This window comes from Antechinus flavipes, chromosome 4 (assembly GCF_016432865.1).
Source record: "Antechinus flavipes isolate AdamAnt ecotype Samford, QLD, Australia chromosome 4, AdamAnt_v2, whole genome shotgun sequence".
Taxonomy (NCBI): Eukaryota; Metazoa; Chordata; class Mammalia; order Dasyuromorphia; family Dasyuridae; genus Antechinus; species Antechinus flavipes.
The window spans coordinates 379,896,679-379,918,935 of NC_067401.1; the positions used below are offsets into that span (position 1 = coordinate 379,896,679).

The following is a 22,257-nucleotide window of genomic DNA, read 5'->3' on the forward strand; positions in this document are numbered from 1 at the left end:
TCAGTCCAGAATACCCAGTGTATGAATGTGTTCAACATTACTCATTGGATCAAAAATTCAAATTAACTGCAAGATTTGATTTTCCTTCAGGGAGCAACCCATATCTCATGGAGTATGTGACAGTATAACCCTTGTTGTTACCTGTTGGCCAGGTCTATTTTAAAGGAAAAAATGAGATGCTGTGAACTCTTAATTACCTCAATTATAGGAGATATTGTGGCACAGTGGAAGGAATAATGAATTTAAAGTCATGAGACTTAAGTTCAAATCCCAGAACTGCCACTTATATGGCCTTGAGCACATCGTTTGACTACTCATGGATCTCAGTTTCCTCATCTATAACATAAAAGGGTTGGATAAGATGACCTAATCTCTCCTCCAATTTAAATCCAGGAACCTGAATCTAGACTAATAGGTGTAGATAGATCATCTGAATGTTTTTTCTCTCTCTTTTTTTTAAATCAATGATATCTATATATTTATCTCCATTTTAAAAAAATTTTTGTTGATATTTTTTGTTTTTTTTTTCTCACCATAATTTCCAGATTTGGGGACAGCTAGATGGCACAGTGGATAAAGGACTGACTGGTCCTGAAATCAGGAGGACCAGATATAGTACAAAACCATGTCTATTATTAAACTCTTCCTTATAACAAAGAAAAGTAAAGCATAATTTTAAAGTGACATATAAATATAAACTATTATGACAACTGTTACTTATTCAATAAATATTTATTGGGTAACTGGCTTTAAAAAAAAAGTAAAGCAGAATCAACTGATACAGTAAAAACATGTGACAATGTCTACAACATTCTGAACCTGTAGTCCCCCATCTCTGAAGAAGTTATGTTTCTCTGACTAAGCTTTCTTTGTTTTGTAAGTAAGGGAAGCTAGGTTCCCTTTTCATGGGATAGCCAATGACAAAACCACTTGCTGTCCCCCAAATGGGTCATATAAATGACGTTAGCCAGAACCACGCATCCACAAAAGGTCTCCAAGTTCTTAGACTGACAAGTGTTCTTGACAATGACGTTGCCGATAATCGCCATGGTTTACTAAGCCCTATTTCCTGCTCCTTCCTCTGCAGATTCTGACCATGTCTGGCCCCCCTGAAGGAGGAACTCGAGTGACCATCCACGGCGTGAACCTGGGTCTCGACTTCTCAGAGATCGCCCAGCACGTGCAGGTGGCCGGGGTGCCGTGCACTCCCCTCCGGGGAGAGTACATCATCGCGGAGCAGTGAGTTTGCATTGCCCTCGCCTTAGCTTCTCTTAGTCTGAGACCAGACTTGCCTTCGCCCTCTTATCACAAGTTTTAGGAAAGGAACGCAGTCTTCCTGGTTGCCCCTTCTCACACACGCTAATCCGCCCCTCAGTTGGCCCTCACCTTTGTGTCCATCCACATAAATCCCCCAAATTGGAAGGAACTTCCAAGGTCTTCTAGTCTAATGTGACGCTCTCTTCTCTTATCTCCTTTACTTATAAAACGGCTTTGAGGGAGATAATCCGAGAGCCAGCCCCAGCGCAGTCAGGCTAAGCGGGGTTTATTCCCGCACTTTGTGCCTTCAGCTTCTCCAGGATCCTTGGCTCTGCCCTCCCTCCAGCGCAGCCGAGATGCTTTTCCCACAAACGTCAGCTCCTCAACCTCCTTCCCGCCCCGCCCCCATCCTCGGCTTCCTCCCTCCCAGCCCCCATTGGAATGCATCCCACATGGTGGGCTGCAGGCGACAATTTGTTTGGCGCATGGGGCTATGACAGCAGCTTAATCCGAGAAGGGCCTCCGCTGGAGCAAATTCATTTATTTCACTAAGGGAAATGTCAGCTGGAAATTAGAAAATAGGCATGTAGCGGCGGACAGGCGGACAGGCGGACGGGGCTCCAGGAGTGACATATGTTCCAATTTGGGGTGTTCATTTGGTTGCGACCAAGGTGGTGGGTGGTAGGCCGAGGACTGTAGGAGGAAAGGGAGGGGAGCGTTCGACCCTGGGCTTTTTTGGGGGGAGGGGGCACAACAAGAACAGGATGCATGATTCCCTTGATAAAGTCACCCCAGTCCTACTGAGAACAGCTCCAGAAGGAGAACATGGTGATCTTTGGAGGAGACTGGTCCAAGGGAGCCAAGCAATGGGGTCTAGTGAGGTCGTTCCTTTGTCCTTTCCTCCTGTCCCCCTCCCTCTTCTGCCCACCTTATGGTTGGCTTGTGGTGATAAAGCCCACCTGGCCATTTCCTAACAAATTTTCCTAATCTGGCTTCCTGGGATCAGGAATTCTAAAATATTAGATCCACACCCAGCTTGATGTCTAAGGTTAGAATTACCCACTGCTTCAAAAAGAGGAAGACAGGAGAGATTAATTTTGGAAAGAGAGCCCTCCAAGATATTTGTGGAAGCCAGTATGACTCCAGTGGGGGAAGAATAGGGTCAGCCTGGGGGTGAGAACATCAGGGGACTTGTGGGCTAGTAGTTAGCCCACTAGTAATAATAACAAACTCTTCTCAAGAAATGTGACAGTGCAGGGAAAAAGAAATAAAGGGAAAAAAAAGATGGGAAGGGGAAAATTTAAAGGAAGAAGAAAACAGAAAGGAAATAATTGGGGAGCATTTGAGAGATGGATTTATTTTCGGTGCTGATGATGGAGAGAAAGTAACAGGGTCAAGAGTCTCAGCTGGTTTCCAGGAAAGCTCAGAGTGAAGAGGGTCCTTTCTAGGAAGGATGTCTTGTTAAGAAGCTGATTTTGGTGGGAGGCAGAGGCCCCAGGTTCGAGTGCTACCTCTGATGCTTACTACCTATATGGATAAATCACCTCACATCCCCGGGATCCATTTTCTCCTCTATAAAATGAAGGATTGATCTAAATGGACTCTGAATCCTTTCCAGCTATAACTGTATACATGATATATATTATATATAGTTATATAATGTAAATATGATATAAATGTATCTTATGGGTCAGGATTCTCAGATATACCAACCTGAAAGTTCCCTCAGTTTCCAAGCACTTACCTGCAGGCTCCCCAGTCCATTTGCCAAAAAGGAAGGAGTAAGTGTGGAGAAGCTCTAAGATTCCCCCCTCCCCACAAGAGAGCACAGGAATATTCTGCTTTTAGCCACGAGTTCTTGATTCCCAAGTCCCATCTTCTTAACACAGATATCACCAGTGCAGCCCTCGCTTCCCAGCAAGAGGGGAAGGAACTTCATTTAGTGCTGAGAGAGGAGCGGAACGTGAGGAGATAAAAGCAAACGGGAGAAATGCAGGGTTAGAGCAGGGGTCCCTCCCAGCAGCACCTCGCTGGCAATTACCCTTGAAAACCACCCCAGTCTCCTTCCTTGTTGAAGGGGCAGGCAGGAGGGACGGAGGGAGCCTTGGGGCCTGGCTGGATGCAAGCATCCTTTCCAGTGGTGCCGGGCTCATTAGAGCTCTCGAGGTTTCAAAGTTTGTTAACATCATTAAACCTTCATCCCGGGCAGCGAGCAGCAGGCGTGATCATTACAGATGTCTTTGTGAGATGAATTTGGCTAGAAGGGCCCGGCACAGGGGCCCAGGAAGTGGTAGGATTGGCGGGCTGGGTAATGACTCACCATATGTTCATGTCGTGCCATCTATCACTCAGCAATTAGGTTAATGTTGGTTAAAGGGCCCCGCTTAGGTCTGTAATCTCTGCCCCACAGATCTGGAGATGGGCACCTGGTAACGGAGAACTTGGGGGAGGTGGACCTCAGCATTTGGCTTTAGTACCTCCCCTCCTGGGGAGGAGGGGGGAGGTCAGGACCACCTTGGGGTGTCAGATTTGGGCTTACAGCCCCTCTGGTCTCGTCTGTCTACTCTCCCTACGAACTAGCTAAGCCCACCTACAGCCACATGTCCCACACGTGGGGAAAATAAGGAGACCCAACTTACGCAGAGTCAGGACAATGGCAGAGAGAATTGTTGCACAGGAAGGAAACGGCGCTCAAGGGTGCTTCAAATGACAGAATTACAGGGTTAGAACAGGGTCCAATCCAAACGTCAATAAGAACATTGTTTAACTGCCTGTCTGGGACACAAAGTCTTGCTTTGTCATGTCCCCAACACAATATCCTAGAATCAGCTACTGAGCTCTCATTAAAGACTGGCACTCCCTCCTGGGCTGCCCACTCCACTTTTGGAAGCTCTGCCCGTCAGGGGAATTTTCCTTTATGTTGAGCCAATATCTATCTTTCTGCTCCTCGAAGTTGTTCCTAAAACTGCTTTCTGAGGCCAAATAGGAGCAGGAAAAAGAAAAAGCTAATCTCTCTTCCACATGACAGCCTTTCAAATACTTGAAGACAGCTATCATGTCTCCCCTAAGGCTTCTCTTCTCCAGCTAAACATCCCCATTTCCTTCAACCAAGTTTCCTATGGCATGGTGTCAAGGCCCTTCGCCATCCAGCTTTCCTCAAGATTTGACTGTAAAATAAATCCAACCTGCAAAATCTAACTTTATTTCTGACCCCATTCTTGAGCAACGTTTCCCAAACACCGCCATAAGGTGTGTGTTAGTCAGGTTTTCTTAGGCCTTCATTACAAGGGAATGGTTGTTAGCTGTCAGAACTCTTAGGAATCTGGCCAAGGGCCTGCTGGCGCCATCCCAGCCACCCCCCGTGCAGCTCGACACCAGAGAATTCTACAGAGTTTTAGATTTAAAGGAGACCTTTAGGATTATCTAGTCCATGGCTCTCATTTTAGAAATAAGAGGCCAAAAAAAAAAAAAAAAAAGGGTCTCATGACTAATAAGTATTTAGTCTAGATTCAAATCCAGATCCTCTGTTATTGGGACTATAACAATAACAGTTATTATTGTTAACTGTTAACTATAGTTATTGGGCAGCTAGGGGATGCAGTGGGAAAATGCTGGACCTAGAGTCAAGAAGATTCATCTTCTTAAGTTCAAATCTGGCCTCAGATACTAGTTAGGTGACCCTGGGAGTCATTTAACCCTGTTTGCCTCAGTTCCCTCATTTGTAAAATGAGCTAAAGAAGGAAGTTACAAACCCTTCTAGTATCTTTGCCAAGAAAATCCCAGATGAAGTTGTAAAGACTCATACTCACCTGAACAACATTTTTTCCCACTGTTCTACGCCCAATTCCTTTTTCTATTTGTCTTCTGTGCCCGATATTTCTGATCTACCACCAACCCTAAGAAACAGGTCTATACCTTTCTGACCACTCTCCCTTTGGACACATTTGGGATATAAAATCTTGCTTTCTCATGTTCCCCACACAAGCTTCCTCTAATACCTCCTCACCTTTTTTAGTCACACAACTTTTTCTCTAGCTCCTTAAAGACATTTCTGATCATCAAAAACTTATTCGAAGACTTCCTGTCTCATAAACGTAGAATATTAGGAAAGCAAATTTTAAAAATGATAATAAAGTTATTTTAGTCTATCTGATTAGACTGTATAGTGCCATGTAGGAGGCTTATGCACCAGTTTAGGAGCATGTTCAAATCCTGGTTTTTCTACTAACTATGTGATTGTGGGCAAGTTACTTCATCTCTCCCAGCCTCAGTATTTTCAGCTTTAAAATGGGATTAATATTATTTTGCAAGCTCATTGTGAATAAAATATCTCACAAGTTACAAAAAGTCATATAAATGTGAATTGTGTTTTTTCTGCCTATCATAAAGGACTAGAAGCTACCACTTAGGAAATGCTTATGTTGATGACATCACTGATCAGTTGAAGATTGGCTGTCTGTCTGTCTATCTATCTATCTACCTACCTATATATCAGTAGGCAGCTAGGGACACACTGGATAAAGAATTAGTCCTGGAGTCAGGAAGACATCTGTTCAAATATAGCTTCACATACTTACTAGTTATGTGACCATGACAAGTTACATAATCTCTACTTGCCTCAGTTTCCTCAAATGTAAAATGGAGATAATAACAGGATATACCTTGTAAGGTTGTTGTGAGGATGAAATGAGATAATATTTCTAAAGGTCATAGTACAATGCCTGACATATTGTAGAAACTATATAAATGTCTATTTTCATTGCCTTTTCCTCCCTACACATACACATTTGTATGTGTAGACATACAAGTACATCAGCATAAGCATTTTCTCTGCCATTAATTTGGGATATGAAATTGTTACAGTTTTCTGCCTATCTGCCATAATCTAGCCAATGTGCTAGAGGTCTTTCTCTTGTTCTTTTAAATATTTCATAAATACCACTCAGTATAACACTCAGGCTGCCTAGGGTATATAGTAACTTTTTTTAATCCTTGGGTCCCTAAACCCACAAAATCATCTTCTTTCTTTTTTTTTTCCTTTCCTTTCCCCTTTCTTTTCCTTTCCTTTCTTTTTTCCTTTCCTTTCCTCTCCTTTTCTTTTCCTTTTTCTTTTTTCCTTTTCACCTCCCTTCCCCTTCTCTTCCCTCCTCTCCCCTTCCCCCCTCTTCTCCTTCCCTTTTCCTCTCCCCTTTCCCTTCCCCTTTCTCTTCCCCTTCCCCTCTCTTTCCTTCCATATCCTCTTTTTGTCAGGCACTCTACTATATGTTAGGAATACAGTTATAAAATAATCCCTACTCTTAAAAAGTTACATTCTCTTTAGGGATATATAAAGACCATGTGTGTACATGTTTACATATGACCAAAAAATATAGCATATATAGTAGGAAAAGATAAAAGTTTCCAAGAATTTAGGAAGTGGAATCAAGAGGTTTTTTGGAAGCAGGAAGGGGAGTTTGGACCTTCTTGATCCTCCCCATTATTCCTTTCTTCCCAGTAGTACCAAATCCATGTCACACATGCCCTTATGCTATTTTCTTATTTGTAAAACAAGATAATAATACACATCATGCTGCTCTCACAGAATTCTTGTAAGGATCTATTATAATAATAACATTTCAAATTTATTCAAATTCAAATTTAGCAATCCCTTTATATTTTACAAAGCATCTTCTTTATAGAACAATATTATCGTTCTCATTTAATGGGTGGGAAAGGTAAGACAGGGAAAAGAATATGTAACTTGTACAAGATCAAATAGGACATCTCAGTGCCAGAAATCAAACTCAGGACTTCTTACTCCTAATATGATCTTTTCACTACAACTAGGTCCTGTTTAGTGCGAATAATGAATCTGGTGAAATGACTGTTATTCATTTATACTATTCAAAGTATAATCACATGAAAAATATGGTAATTGCTTCTAGCCTAGTGAAAATATGTTATATAATTCAAATTTAATGGGGCTTATTATTTGTACTAATCAGGACCTAGCTGTCCATCACTCTGCATAGCCTGAGAAACTACTTTGCAGATACTAAAATCCTATACACAGTAACCGAGGGCATATTAATAATTATTACTTAATATTCTGTCGAGTTACTCTGAATGATGAGGAAGTGAATCGTTTGCAGAATAAACATTGGCTCTTGAGTCAGATGACCTGAGTTCAAATTCTACCTCTGAACCCTACTACCTATGTGACAGTCACTGGAGAATCACTGGAAATCACTTCCTGGGGCTCCATTTCCTTGTCTATAAAACAAGTGAGTATAAAACTAAATGGCTTCTAAGGCTACACTAGCTTCAGATTTCTGATTTCTCCTGAATCCTATGTTATCCTGGGAAGGAGCAGGCTCTGAGACTGGGGAAGGAGAGTAAGAGAGCTGTTACGCCAAGCCTGAAAATAACAACTAATAGTACTTTCAATTAAGCCTTTCAAGTGCTCCACTAATGAGGTTTAAGGAGATAGTTACATGTAAAATGCTAATTGATCATCACCATCACCTTGATATTGACTTCAGATCCCTAATTAATTTATGTATATGTATAGACAGAGGGAGTGTCTCCTCTGCTGTACCTGGCTACTTATTGCATCTGATATGCAGAGCATAATAAGCCCAATATTGCATATTATGTTAATATCCACAACAGGCAATGCCCTTATTTACAATTAACTGTTCTGAGTGAGATGGAGATCAGTGACACACCGAGGCTGTGTGAGCATGCAGTGTGTTTGTTTAATGTAAGCTTTATTACATCCAAATGCAATCTGTGTTTAGTTACCTCCATTCCTAGAGAAGCTGTTGAGATAAGAATCGCTCAGTTAAACAGGGACCTTCCCCACAGAGCAATGATAACACCATGGATTAGTATTGAAGAGGGTTTGCTTTCCCCCCTCCCCACTAGGAACTGGGTGGCTCTGACTTGGTTCAGTCTCTCTCTCCTAGCCCCCCGCTCAAAATCTGGGCCATGGCGGGAGGGGGTCGAGCTTCCCTTTGTTCTGGGGTGTTCCTTCCAGTAGAGTCCTCCTTCACCCCAACATGCAGAAGAGCTGAGGGGTTCCTTCTTCTGCCCTCTCCAATCATCAGCCATTTCCAGACAGATGGTAACAGCATCAGTGTCTAAATGCCCTCGTTGTAACTATCTCAGCCGCCTTGGAAGTAGTCACAGGAGTATTGATCTAGGCTAGATGAGAGAGAATTCTCTCTGTGAGTTCCTCTCACCTCTCTCCCCTCCAGCTCTTTCTGTTAGTATCAGATCAGGCTTGCCTTCCAAACCCAGGGCTCCATCAACTGCCTCTTCCACCAGGTCTCCCTCCCCCTGATTAAGTGATAGTCCAATGTCAACTGATCTCTTAATGAACTCATTCCTTCCCCGGGGTCTTGGGACTCTGCTCATCCCGTTTTGCTGGGAGCGCCCTACTCTGGATCTTACCATCTCAGCAGATTGTCAGTTATAGCTATTCTTCTTTTTTAAACTCACTGCCACAAAGAAACCAGAATTGAGACAACTTGGCAAATAACCCTTCAACTACTTGTCTGGAAAGCAAAGACGTGTTGTAAGTAAGGAGAAAAAAAAATGCTGACCAAATTTTTCTCCCTGGGCCTCCTTGATGGCTGCAGGCTAGTAAGCCACTTGCATAGGCTGGTACATGTTGGGTGCTTATTTTCAAGACTATGTTAATTCGGTTCTCCTTAGTGGAGGGAGTAGGATGGGAACACTTATTCTAAGTCTCTCTAACCAGGAGTTTTCTGTGCATCCTCAGGATTGTTTGTGAAATGGGTCGTGCTCTCCCAGGAATCAACTCCGGTCCTGTACGGCTGTGCATTGGAGAGTGTAAGCCAGAATTCATGACCAAGTCCCATCAACAGTATACTTTTGTGGTGAGTATAATATTCTGGCCCAAATTAAGGGGGACAGCAAGCAAAAAAAAAATACTTCTATTTCAAAGCTCCCCAAGACCCAAAACTCCTGGTTCTTTTCACAACAGAGCCTCCTACAGAAAACCTTTTGGGCAAAATAGTCTCCGGATTTTTGCTTTTCCCAAAATGTGATGGGATATGTGACCCACATTTAACTGTACTATGACAACTTCTGAAGCCTGAAGGGGTATCTGGCCAAATTTTTAAGCTGCACAGAATTGAGATTTTCCTAGAAGGTGGTTCAGAATAGTATTAGGAGCGCAGAGGGGGCACGATAAAGCCGATGGGTCATGTTGGCCCTGCCAATGTGACATCCTCATCTAATTTCATCCTAACGAGGACACATCGCCTGGGGGATCTAATTAAATAGTATTATATTTATCTAGCTGCTTCTTTCTGCCAAGGATGGTATATGTAGGAATTTGGAAGAGTTAATGAAAGCCTGAAGGGAGTGTGTCTGTGTGGGAGTGTGTGTGTGGGGGGGATGTAAAGTATCTATGTTCTCACCTATCCAGAGACACACCTGGAAACACCTCTGCAGGCACAAATCTAGGCAACAGGTATGGCCTCCTGAAGGCTATCCCTAAGGCTGGGGCTATATTAGTACTCAATCAATAACTTGCTTCTAGGGCCCTAAACAGTCTATGGTCTGACAGTTGCCTGTACTTCTACAGCAAGTTGTTCATTAAAAAGTAAATGGGGTCATTCAAACTCAGCTTTTCCAACAGTTTTGAAAAAAACACCAAATCTCTCCTCTTTGAAGGTCTTTGACAGAGGCTTGGATATCACTCATTAGGGGATAACTTTCATGTATGGGATGAACTACATGGCCACTGAGATCTCTGCCAATTCTGAGTGATTATGGTTCTGTTGGGACTTTAAATCTGGAACTTTTCTAAGAGACACATGCATGACATTTCTTTCTTATTTGTAAATAACATGTATTTTCAATCTTCCTCATACTTATATACAGTCCCCAAAAGGAAAAAAAAAAGAAGAAAAATCACTAAATCACATTTTTTTCTTAATCCTGATTCATTTCCCCACAGTCGTCTCAGTTTCTTAATTTCCTATTAATTTCATCCCTCCACCACCACCACCATTTTCTTTTTATGTTTTTAAAAATATTGATACTCTTTATGGTGTTACCTTACAGGAATCCCTCTCATCCCTTACTAAAACTGCCCCTTGTTACAAAAAATACACTTAAAGAATAGAAATCAATACATTTGCCTTGTCTAGCAACATAGATCTCAGTTGGCACCTGTGGTTTACAACCCCTCTGCCAAGAAGAGGGAGGTATGTGCCATCTAGGGGAGGGGGTGAGGGGAAGAAGGGGAAAATTTGGAACACAAGGTTTTGCAAGGGTCATTGTTAAAAAATTATCCATGCATATGTTTTGAAAATAACAAAGCTTTAAAAGAGAAATTGAAGAAAAAAGAAGGAGGTATGTACCACCAACAGTTTGCAGAAGCCAGTGAAGTAGTCCGCTATCTTCCTATGTCATTTTCCTTCGCATCATTTTGTGATTATATAGATTATTTTCTTGGTTCTGCTTTCTTCACTCTGCATCAGTTCAAATGGATGTCCTCAAGTTGCCCTGAATTCTTCAGAATGCAATGATATTCCATTGCATCTATGTACTAATTTCTGTTATTCTCCAATTTGTGGGCACTCCCTTTGTTTCCAGTTCTTTGTTACCACAAAAGGCACCCAACTTTTTCTCCTACTACTCACCTTTCCTGGCACTGATGCTCCTCTCACTACTGAAGAATATTTTTTATCTTCCCTTGTCCAGCTCCAATAAAGCAATCTCATGTGAAACAAACAGAGAAGATATGGATTTTAGAGAGATCTTAGTCTATTAAGATCAGAAGAGATCATTTAGCCTGATGGTATACACATTCAAACAGAAGCAATACTAACTTATACCTAAAAATCCATGTAGGCCTTATAGTGACTTAGAAAACCACATAATAACATTATCTATGTTCTATTATATTTTTATTTATTTTATTAAATATTTTCCAATTGCATTTTAATCTAGTTTGGACCACACTGGTAAGAGTTGGGTCCTGTATTTGAGAAATCTGACCTAGCTAACCTAATAATCTAATGTAATTTTACAGAACCAAAAAGGGACTTCCTTGTCCAAGTCTGATGCCTCATTTACAGGTGAAGATATTAAGGAGTATAGAAGAGGGTTGACTTGTCACACAACTAGTTAGTGGCAGTACAAGTACTACAACCCAAATGTCAGATAGAATGCTTCATGGGGAATCAGGGAAACCTAAGTTCAAATCCTGCTTTTAATACTTTGCAAGCCATATAACCTTTCTCATCTTCAGTCTTCTCATCTGTAAAATGGAAACAATAATAGGGCTTAGCTCTCAAGATTATCATGAGAATTAAATAAAATAACATTCAAAAGAAACTTTGCAGACTTCAAAAAGCTGTATCAGTTCTAGTCATTATTTCCGATCCCATGCTGTCGCTCTAGGCAGAAATAATTCATAGTTTTCCCTTAAATTAGGTCCACTGGCTCTTTTCTCTTCCTACCCAGACTTTGTGGCTGAAGATTTGTTTGCATATCCTGGTTAGATCTCTGTACATTTCTATAACCCTTTCTATGGCGATTCCCAGTATTCGGGAGAGAAGTGTGGGGCACGCGCGGTCATAACAAGGGGCTTCTACTTCATGGTGCTCAATGCAGGACAAGGGTTCTTTATTCAGGCACATTGATTTTATGACGGAGGGAATTGGCACCAGCTCCTGATAGGGAAGCATTTTCAAATTGTCCTCAATTTGTAAACTAATTGATAGATCAATCAGTGTCGCACCTGCCTTCCCATCAGCTTTATGAGCACCAAGCTCCCCAGGGAGGTGATTAATTCAGAGACATGGCCCTGATACAAACTGAACATGCCCCAAAGCCGCTCTCAGACACAGGTCAGACACAGAGGAAGCAGCAGAAAGCCTTTGGGTTTGAAAAGCCCAGAAAAGAAGAAATCTCAGCTCTAAGCAGGTGGCTGGTACTTCCCCCTCTCCTTAAGTCTCACTGAGGCTCTTTACTTTCTACAATAGCCAAGCAATGATTCCTTTTCTTTGCTTCTTTCCAAAGAACCCAACAGTGATGTCACTTGCCCCAATTAGGGGCCCAGAATCTGGAGGCACCATGGTGACCATCACCGGCCATTACCTGGGAGCTGGGAGTAGCGTCACTGTGTTCCTGGGAAACCAGACCTGCGAATTCTTTGGGTAAGAAAAGCTGACATCCCTACTGTGATCTGTTAACTTTTTGTGTTGGTGATTCAACATATACCTAAGACACTATCTTAGATTTTTAGTACTTTTTTTCTTTTTTATTAAGTTGGATTGGGTTCTTTTTTGGAGGCAATTATGCCTCCAGGGTCACATAGATAGTAACTGTTGAGAGGGTTTGAGATCAGATTTGTACACAGCTCCTCTTAACTCCAGAGCTGGTGCTCTACTACTGCACTACCTGCCCCTCTTTTATTTTTTTAAAATTGTTTTATTGTTCCTTGCTTTTTTTTTTTTTTTACCTTGTTCACATTTCTCAATGAAGTGCCCTATCTCCCCTCCCCAACAATATGCCCCACGCCCATCTCCACCCTATTAGAATCCTCTTCAATAGCAAAATATATTTAAGGAAAACAAAGCAATACATTGGCCATTCATAACAACATAAAACTCATTCATTACCCATAGTCTACCATTTCTCTGCCAAAAGGAGAGATGTTTCACCTTTAGTCCTCTGAAATTACTACTGGTCAATAATATATTGTGAAAGATAGCACTTATAATTAGGGAAGAAGCATCAAGGAAGGCTTGAGTTTCTCGAGGAGAAAGTTCCTTGATTTGGGTGATTTTCCATGCCTTTTGCTGATATGCTGTTAGGGAAACAAGCAGTCAATAAGCATTTGTTAAGTGCCTACTATGTGCCAGGCCCTGTGCCAAGTTCTGGGGAATACAAAAAGAGGCAAAAGACAGTTCTTGCTCTCAAAGAGTTTACACTCTCTCCCCTCCCCAAACAACAAGCAAACAAATATGTAAAAAAAAAAAAAAGGTATACAGGATAAATTGGAGACAATAAATGGAGGGAAGACACTAGAATTGAGGAGCTAAAAAATGGCCACATATCTTATTCCTTTCCCAAGTGTCTAGTGTCTTATGATAGGACCCTGTACTCTTCCCATGTGACAAGGGTTTAGAGATTAGAGCCCCAAGGTCTTTAGTTCTGTTTTCCATTACACTATTCATTGGGGAAATTATTTTCTTGGTTTGATTTACTTTGCATCAGTTGTTACAAATTTTCCTAAGTTTTTCTGAAGTTTTCATCTTTATTTCCTTATAGAACAATAATAATTCACCATTATATGCCACCATTATTCAGTTATTCCCCAATTGGTGTGAACCCACTTTGTCTTCAGTTTTTTATGATCTCAAAAAATATTGATATAAATTATTTTTGTGTATATGGGACTTTCCCTTTTGTTTGGGGGGTATGTGAGTAGGTATCCCTGGGTTAAAGGGTACTTAGAATTTAGTGACTTTTCTAATAAAGTTCCAAATCATTTTCCAGAATAGTAGTACCTTTTCCTCTGTGTTCTTTCTCACAACTCTAATCCAAAGCCCATTCCAATCAGGAGCACAATTCATCAACTTGCCTGCCATGGTCATTCATCAACGGGTCTGAGTACTTTAGAAGTAAATAAATAAAATCCTTCAGAGTGGACCGTGAGAATCGCCACCTGGAAAGAAACTCTGAGTTTATTTAATTATTGCCATTGTTATCACGAGGTATTTATTGAGCAGCTGCTATGGGATATTTTGAATTACAGCAAACACACAGCCCTAACTTACAGATTAGAGGCTCTCCTATCCAGCAAACATATCTGGAAGGAATAGTTTCAGCTCACCTCTCTCAGTCAATCAAATAAATAAATATTTATTTAACACCTACTATGTACCAGACACTGTGGCCAAGAGCTCAGCATATTTAATATGCACTCTTCCAGGGGAGATCTTTTCAAGGGACCCATAATCTGCTAAAGCTTTCTCTTTTTCCGGCCAGTTTCCTCTAAGAAACACATGAGTTCACCCAAACTCAAATCCTTTATCATAATTGACCTATTTGTAAAAGTTCCCCAGTCCCTCTCACCTCCAATTCTCTTCTCTGGTTAAGTAGCTTTGCCCTCTTTCTTTAGGGACCTTGTTCCCAAAAGAGCTTGACCTTCAGAGATCTAAACCACCAGATACTTATATAATAACTTCATGGCCCTTTGCTGGCCTCTAATTACTGATTACTCCTCCTCTAGGCCTGTAGGAGCTCCCTAAATCAGGAGCATACAATAACTAATCATAGTCCAAGTGAGGACAGTCAACTGTACAGAAAAACGATTCTCTCAAAATCCTTTGTCCTCTTGAATCCATACTTTAGTATCTAGTTAGCTAGGTAATAGTGCAAAGCTTCTTAGGTTGCAAAAAAAATTGGCAACAGTAAAAAATATCAAATATTCCACTGAGATTTAATTCCTATGTAAAAATAAACTAGCATATGCATCTCATTAGTATGCAAATTTGCTTTCATCTTTAATAAATGTTAAAATTAAATGTATATCAAAGAATTATTTTAAAATATATTTCTTTATGATTTATTATATTTTATACACTCAGGGTTGCATAAAAATTTCTCAGACAAAAAGGAGTCATGAATGGAAAAAGTTTAAGAAGCCCTAGCATAGCAGATAAAGTATTGGCTTTTGGGCCAGGGAGCACAAAATTCAAAACGTATCTCAAATACTTACCATCTGTGTTACCCTGAGAATATTTAGATCTTTATCTATAAAATGTAGATAGAATGGTTGCAATTGTTGGGAATATCAAATAAGAGAACTTAAAGCTATTTGCTAACATTACAACACTATATAAATGCTAGCAATTATCATTATTAGATCATTTCTCAGAATTCTCCACCCATTACTTGGGCTTCTATCCTTCTAACCTAATTCAACTTGAGGTACTTATCACAGCTTCTTGCCCTTTATAAAGAACTTTTTCCTTTCTCTTTGTAAAAAATTTTGAATCATCCCAAAATGCTTCCATATACATCATCTCATTTGATTCACATAACTTGCATAGTCATTAGGGCAATAATTACTGAATGCATAATAACTCTGTTGGTTGTCAGGACAAGTATTACTGAACCTCATTTGAAAAACAAGAGGATTGGATGAAACCATTTCAAACATCTCATCAATCTCTGACAGCCTAGGAATTACCTATCCATATTTTGGAGAGGATGACATTGTTACTCAGAGAGGTCAGATAGCATGCCCAAAGTCACTTAGGAAGTGAGCTGCAGAGCTGGGATTCTGCTCCCAAACCAATGGTCTTTCTCCCAGACTACAGTTACCTGCACTCCAGAAACGAATGCATTTCCAAGGACCTACATCCTTCCCACTGCTTTTACTCAATTCCCCACATCACTCTGTTTCTTTCTGTCTCCCTCCTAGGAGATCTATGAATGAGATCGTGTGTGTGTCCCCCCCATCAGCCCATGGCCTGGGCCCCGTCCCTGTTTCCGTTAGTGTGGACCGAGCCCATGTGCACAGCAGCTTACAATTTGAATATATTGATGACCCCCGAGTGCAGCGCATAGAGCCAGAATGGAGTATTGCCAGGTAAGGGAGAGGAGAAAAGAAAAAGAAATAATTCCAGAAGGGAACTCTGGATGCTCCCAGATCACATGAGCCAGAAACCTGGGGTACAATGGAATTAAGAAAATCTAGAGCCTTACGTTTAAGCCTAGTTAGGGCTCAGAAAAGGTTCCCAAACTCCTAATCCTAATGTTTCTAGACTAGCCTAAAGTTTAAAAGTCTTAAAGATATACTATAATTAGTTAACAAAAATTTAGGGTTAGAAGACATGGGTTCAAGTCTCAGTCCCATCACTTATAATCTGCTTGATCTATATTGGGAAGGGATCTTCAAAATCATTTACAGACTCAGAGAATCTTAGTGACTTTTCCCAAAGTCAGTTAAAACTGAGATTCAAATCCAGGTTGTCTAACTCCAAATCTAGTGTTCTTTCCATTACGCCATCCTTTCTTAACTTTGCTGAAACTCAGTTTCTTCATCTGTAAAATGGAAATAATAACGCCTGCCCTGTCAGCCTCTAGTAGTCGTGAGATCTAGGTGAGAGTATTATAAAATATTGTCATTATTTCTCTAACTCAGTCTCTACTTCTTCCCAGTGGCCACACACCCTTAACCATCACAGGCTTCAACCTGGATGTTATTCAGGAACCCAGGATCCGAGTCAAGTTCAATGGCAAAGAATCTGTAAATGTGAGTAGTAATGGCTTTTTCTAAGTCATGAAAAAGGATGATTGATGGAAAAACTAGAAATGTTTGTAAGAGGAGAAAACTTGAAGGATGGGATGGGGGCCAGTGTCAACACATTTCAGCAGTCAGGGGTCCTAGAGAATTTTTCCCCAAAGGATTAAAATAAGCCAGTCATACATAAAGCATATCTCTCTATAATTCTGTGTTCTAACTCACCTGAGGGGAAGCTTGAGGTCTAAAATAAAACACTCAGAAGCAGGGGGATGGACAAACAGAAGGAGGGGAAGGGGGTTTCAGCATCTCGGGTGCATTGATCTTTGGGCCACAGCAGGAAAACAGTGGGCCTGTGGAGAGGCTGGCCTTCGCCTAGGTTCTGTCAAATTTTCTCTTTTCTTAGTTCATGTGTAGAATGTCTGGATCTTTCATTTGCTCCACAGTGGGGCAGGCTGCTTGATAATTTGGACACATCCTGGGTTCTATTAGAAGGTTCTATTAGTTTTATCTGTTGATTTTCCATTTCAGATTTGTGTGTCCTCAATAAAATGTGTATGTTTTTCTTTATATTCCCAAATTCTAGCACTGTACCTGCTGATTGCATGATTAGTGAAACTGTCACAACTACATAGATCCTAGGGTTTGACTACTGATTTAAATTGGGAAAGCAAGCACAAGATAGGAAAGTCTCCAGGAAAGGAAAAAAGACAGAAAGAAGAGGGACATCCATAGCAAAAGGCATCCTGCCTTAGATGAGCCTCAGAAAGGCCTCCAAAACCATCTTATTTTTGGACTATCAGAAAGGAACATGAGAACTATCTTCAAATGCCTGTGATGGAGACAGATTAGACTCATTCTGTTTGGACCCAGAGGACAAAATTAGAGCAAATTGGCACATGTTGAAGAGAAGAAACATTAATAATAATTTGAATTTGGAGGAAAAAAAAATCCTAACAACTATAAAGCTGGTCCAATTAGAATGGCCTATCTCAGGGGCTATCCCAGGACATCTTGGGGTTTCTGTTACTGAAAGGGAAATATCACTAAGGCTAGGGGAATCATTTCTTGGAGATTTTGTGGAGGCAATGTTTTAACTAGATCATTTCTAAAGTTTTATTTTTGTTGTTTTTTGGGAGGTTTTGTTTGTTTTGCTGAGGCAATTGGGGTTAAATGACTTGCCCAGGGTCACACAGCTAGGAAGTGTGAAATGAATTTCTAAAGTTCTAAGGTCCTGACTTGTTGCTGAAGGAGGGAAGGAGGTGATGTCACAGATTCATCCCCCACCCTTTCATGCCTGGAAAGCATCCTTCCTCACCAGGGAACATGAGCTACATGCACTCTGTAGTAGAGAGATGACAAAAGTGTCTAACAAAAGGTAATTTGCAAAATACTGCATGCTTATTCCCAGGAGACCATTAGAAATGGGATTGGACAGGACAACCTTGTATTCTACACCCTTCCATTTAGTCTACGTTAACTCAACTCACTGCTCTACTCATCCACTAGAACTCATCAGCACCCTCCCCTCATTCAAAAACTTCTCTAGCAGCACTCCTTCCCTTCCTCATGGTCCCAGAATTTAGAGCTAGAAGTGACCTCTAAAGATGATCAAGTCCTGTGATTCAGGACCTGTGAATCTTGGAATTATTACAAAAAGGTCCAAAAATCTATATATGAATCCAAAATGAGCATATTCTTTCTGTGGATTGAATAAATACCCTTCACATGCACCCCTCTTTTTCAAGTATACGTTACTATTAATAGAACCCATATTGATTTAGAATGATTACTGAATTCATGGCAGCTTTTTGCTATCTCGTAGTTTCTCAGTCTGTCAGTCAACAGGCATTTATAAAGTACTTGTTAAATGCTAGACTAAGCATTGGGGAGACAAAGAACAAAGGTGGTCCTAGCCTTTAAGAGATAATCATTCTAATAGAAGAGGAAACGTGTCAGGAGATATATATGTTATATGTGTGTGTGTGTATACATATATACCTATACATACATATATGCATATACTAGCATAATATATGTTTATATATATATTATATAGAGACATATAAAAGTGATACATGCAATCTATATGCATATTTTATATAGAAACATAAGTATATAATCCTTTGTAGTATAGACCTATATATATATATATAGATCTATAACATTTTAAAATTACTTCTCAATATATAGACTTCAAAGATTTTTTTTAAGGTAGCTCTTCCCTTATCTCTCACCCTTTTGCCTGCCCCCCCAGGGCTGAGGACTTATGACTTCAATATTTTCCTGTCTGAAGACCAAAGAATTGTCTAGTTGATCTATAGAAGACCAAATAATTTTACTCCCTTTTCCTTTGAGCTGGACCAATACTTAGGAGAGATTTCTCCTAAGAGGAAGCATATTAGGGCAAACATATGCTAGGACTACCCTTTCTCCTAGGAGAGTAATGGACAAGAGGCGGTTTCTCAGTTCAACCAGCATTGGCTCCCAATTTCTGATGAGCCCCCCAGAAGATGCCATCTCTTTCAGTTCACCAAGGGGTCTCACCTGGTGATGTGGAGGACAAGAATTTAGAGCAGTCCAACCCAAAAGAATTTTTAGCAGAGAAAGCGCCAGTGCAGCATTAGGCAGGGAGCAAACAGAAGTGAGCTTGTTAGTTCCAGAGCTATTTGTTTATTCATCGAGGATCTGAACCCCAGAGATCTGAAAGGGCACAGGGAGAGAGCTGTCCAGAAGCAAAGAAGCAGAGATAAGATGATCTCCAAGACAGAGTTGGTTCCCCATAAAGCCTTAGAACTGGGAGCCTTATGCTAACCGCCTGCATCTGCCAGCCTGCCCGTGATTCAAAGTCCCTACTTGGAAAATTAGGGCAACACTTAGTTTTTAAAAGGCTATTATTCACTCAAATGAAGAAGACTGGAGAATGATATCGTCCAGGAAGAGGTTTTTTTTTTAGCAGGCCTTCAAAAAGGAGCAGCTGATAAACTTGAATTCCCTTTGGAAGACCCATGCAAACCTCAGCTTTTTCAGTAATTTTCACACATATATAGTTTTTGTTTCCTGAAATTGAAAGTCTATATGTGTGTCTGTATGTATGTATATGTGTGTGTGTGTGTGTGTGTGTCTGTCTCTGTGTGTGTCTGGCTCATCACACATGCCTAAAGTTGGCTGCCAATGCAACACGTTCTTAAGAAGCCAGATGCGCCGTCTTGGCTATGGTTGGACAACTGAGGCTCTCACATCGAAACCCAAAGGAGGCCGAGCCAAAACTAAGTAGAAAGGAGGAAGCAGAATGATTTGTGGAAAGAGGAAGAGCCTAAGAATCAGGAGAACTCAATCCACACTCTGATACTTAGCAGCTATGAAATCCCGGGCAAATCTCATCCTACTCTGCCTCATTCTTTATTCATTTTCGTCTGTAAAATAGGGATGAAATTACATTGGCAGGGCTTAATTTGCAGGATTATTGTTCATTCGTTCTCATTTTAAATATTTGGTTGATGTTCTTTTCTTTTTAAGTCACTGTTTTTGCTGTTGTTTAACCTTAACCACCTCTTCCCACACCCAAAATAACTTTCCCTTGTATTATTTAAGAGTTAAGAAAAAACAGTGGCCGTGTTTGAAAAGGTATGCCTCATTCTGCACCTGTAGCCTACCGCTTCTCATCCAAGTACCATTCTTTACCATCAGTCCTCTGAAGTTACCATGAGTTATTGCCTTAAGGACTTCCATCAATCTTAAAGGACTATAAAGATTTCAGCCATTTTTAGAACGTAAATGGGTTCTTCAAAGAGCATGCCTTTTATCAGCCAAGAGTCAAGAAAAAGAACTATTTGTTTAATTTCCTTAGTTTATGTTTTGGGACTAAATTCTAAGAGTTCCTAGAGAATGACTTGCCCATGCTAAAAAATGGTATGTTCAATAAAACAGAAATTCATATTCAAATCTTCTGACTCCAATTCCACTATGTTACATTGGCTCTCACCAAGGTAGTGGGTGAATTTTCTCTAGGTCAATACCAAGCCAATCCAAAGAAAGCTACAAGGTACTTGCTTTTCTTCTTTGTTTGATCTTTTTGGAATATAGGCTTAGTAGTAGAATTGCTGGGTCAAAGGGTACATACTAAACTGTGCATGTGCTACTAGGGTAAAAATACCACTAGCAGATTTGTATTCCAAAGAAGGCAAAGAAAAGGGAAATTTTCCTATCTGAATAAAAATATATTTATAACAACTCTTTTTTTTTTTTTTTTTTGGTAGTAACCAAGAACTGGAAACTGAGGGGAATTGGCTAAACATCAATTGGGGAATAGCTAAACAAGTTAAAATATATGATTGTGATGGAATGCAATTGTGCTATAAGAAACGACAAGCCAGGATAGTTTCAGAAAAACCTGGGAAGTCTTATATAAATTGATGCAAAGTAAATAGAACCAGAACACTGTACATAATGAAAGCAATACTGTATAATGATCAACTAAGAATGATTTAGATATTCTCAGCAATACAGTGATCCAAGACAATTCCAAAAGATCTATGATGAAATAAATGTTATCCAGTCACAAAGAGAAAACTGATAAACTTTGAATGTAGATTAAAACCTATTTTTTTCACCTTTATTTTTCTTGGGGTTTTTTTGCATTTTTTTTTGCAAGATGGCTTATATGGAAATAGTTTGTATGACTTCACATGTATAATGATATCATATTGCTTGTCTTCTCAAAGTATGATGGGGGTAGGGTGCAAAGGAAGGAAAGAATTTGGATCTCAATTTTTTTTAATTAATGTTAAAAATTTTTAAGTGTAATTGAAAGATATTTAATTAAATAAATGTATGTATATATTGCATGTATGTTTATAAATACATGTATTTTTAAAAGAGTATTTACAGTTTAGTAACATTTTGAGATTAGCTCCAAGTTGCTTTCCAGAATGGCTGGACCAATCATAGTCCCACCAACAATGTATTATTAATAATACACAGCTCCCTCCCTCCAGCATTTATCATTTTCCTTTTTTGTAATCTTCCCCACCATCAGTATTTTGCCCAAATAAGGAAAACAGGTTTGGGAAAGAAGGCCTGAAGCATCTCTCTGGACAGTAGATACATCTCAGTGTGGAGAATACCTTGTTCACCCTGTGCCTTGCTTTCACCCTTTTGTCTTCCTCAGGTGTGCAAGGTTGTGAACACGACCACCCTGACCTGCTTGGCTCCTTCTCTGACTCCAGAATATCGGCCTGGCCTAGATGCCGTTGAGCGACCAGACGAGTTTGGATTTGTCTTCAACAACGTACAGTCCTTGCTGATCTATAATGACACCAAATTCATCTACTACCCCAATCCCACTTTTGAACTGCTTAGTCCTACTGGAGTCTTGGACCAGAAGCCAGGATCCCCAATCATACTAAAGGTAGAAATATTCATTCACTTATTAAACACCTGAAGTGTGTAATACAATATGAAAACCCTTTTCTCCCATCTTCTTTTCTTCCTTCCTTCATTTTCTTTTTCTCCTTCATTCCTTTCTTTTGCTCATCTCATTCTCTGTATTTCTGTAGTTCTTACACAGTATTTGGCCCATAGTAGGTACTTAATAAATGCTAGTTGATTGCTTAATTGATTCCATATTTTCTCTTCTCTTTCTATCTCTTCCCTTCTCTTACTTTCACATCTTCTTTCTCTTCCACTCCTCTCTTCTTTTCTCCTTTCTTTCCAGTGTG

At 40.2% G+C, this 22,257-nt stretch overlaps 1 protein-coding gene across 1 annotated transcript in view; it reads left to right on the forward strand.

Moving 5' to 3' along the window:
- Positions 1 to 22,257, forward strand: part of PLXNA2 (plexin A2) — a 311,859-nt gene that overhangs the window by 258,284 nt on the left and 31,318 nt on the right. The window contains 6 exon segments of the mRNA XM_051998464.1: positions 1,088 to 1,239; positions 9,023 to 9,140; positions 12,301 to 12,437; positions 15,716 to 15,883; positions 16,456 to 16,549; positions 21,708 to 21,947. Coding sequence (XP_051854424.1) covers positions 1,088 to 1,239; positions 9,023 to 9,140; positions 12,301 to 12,437; positions 15,716 to 15,883; positions 16,456 to 16,549; positions 21,708 to 21,947 — 909 coding nt within the window.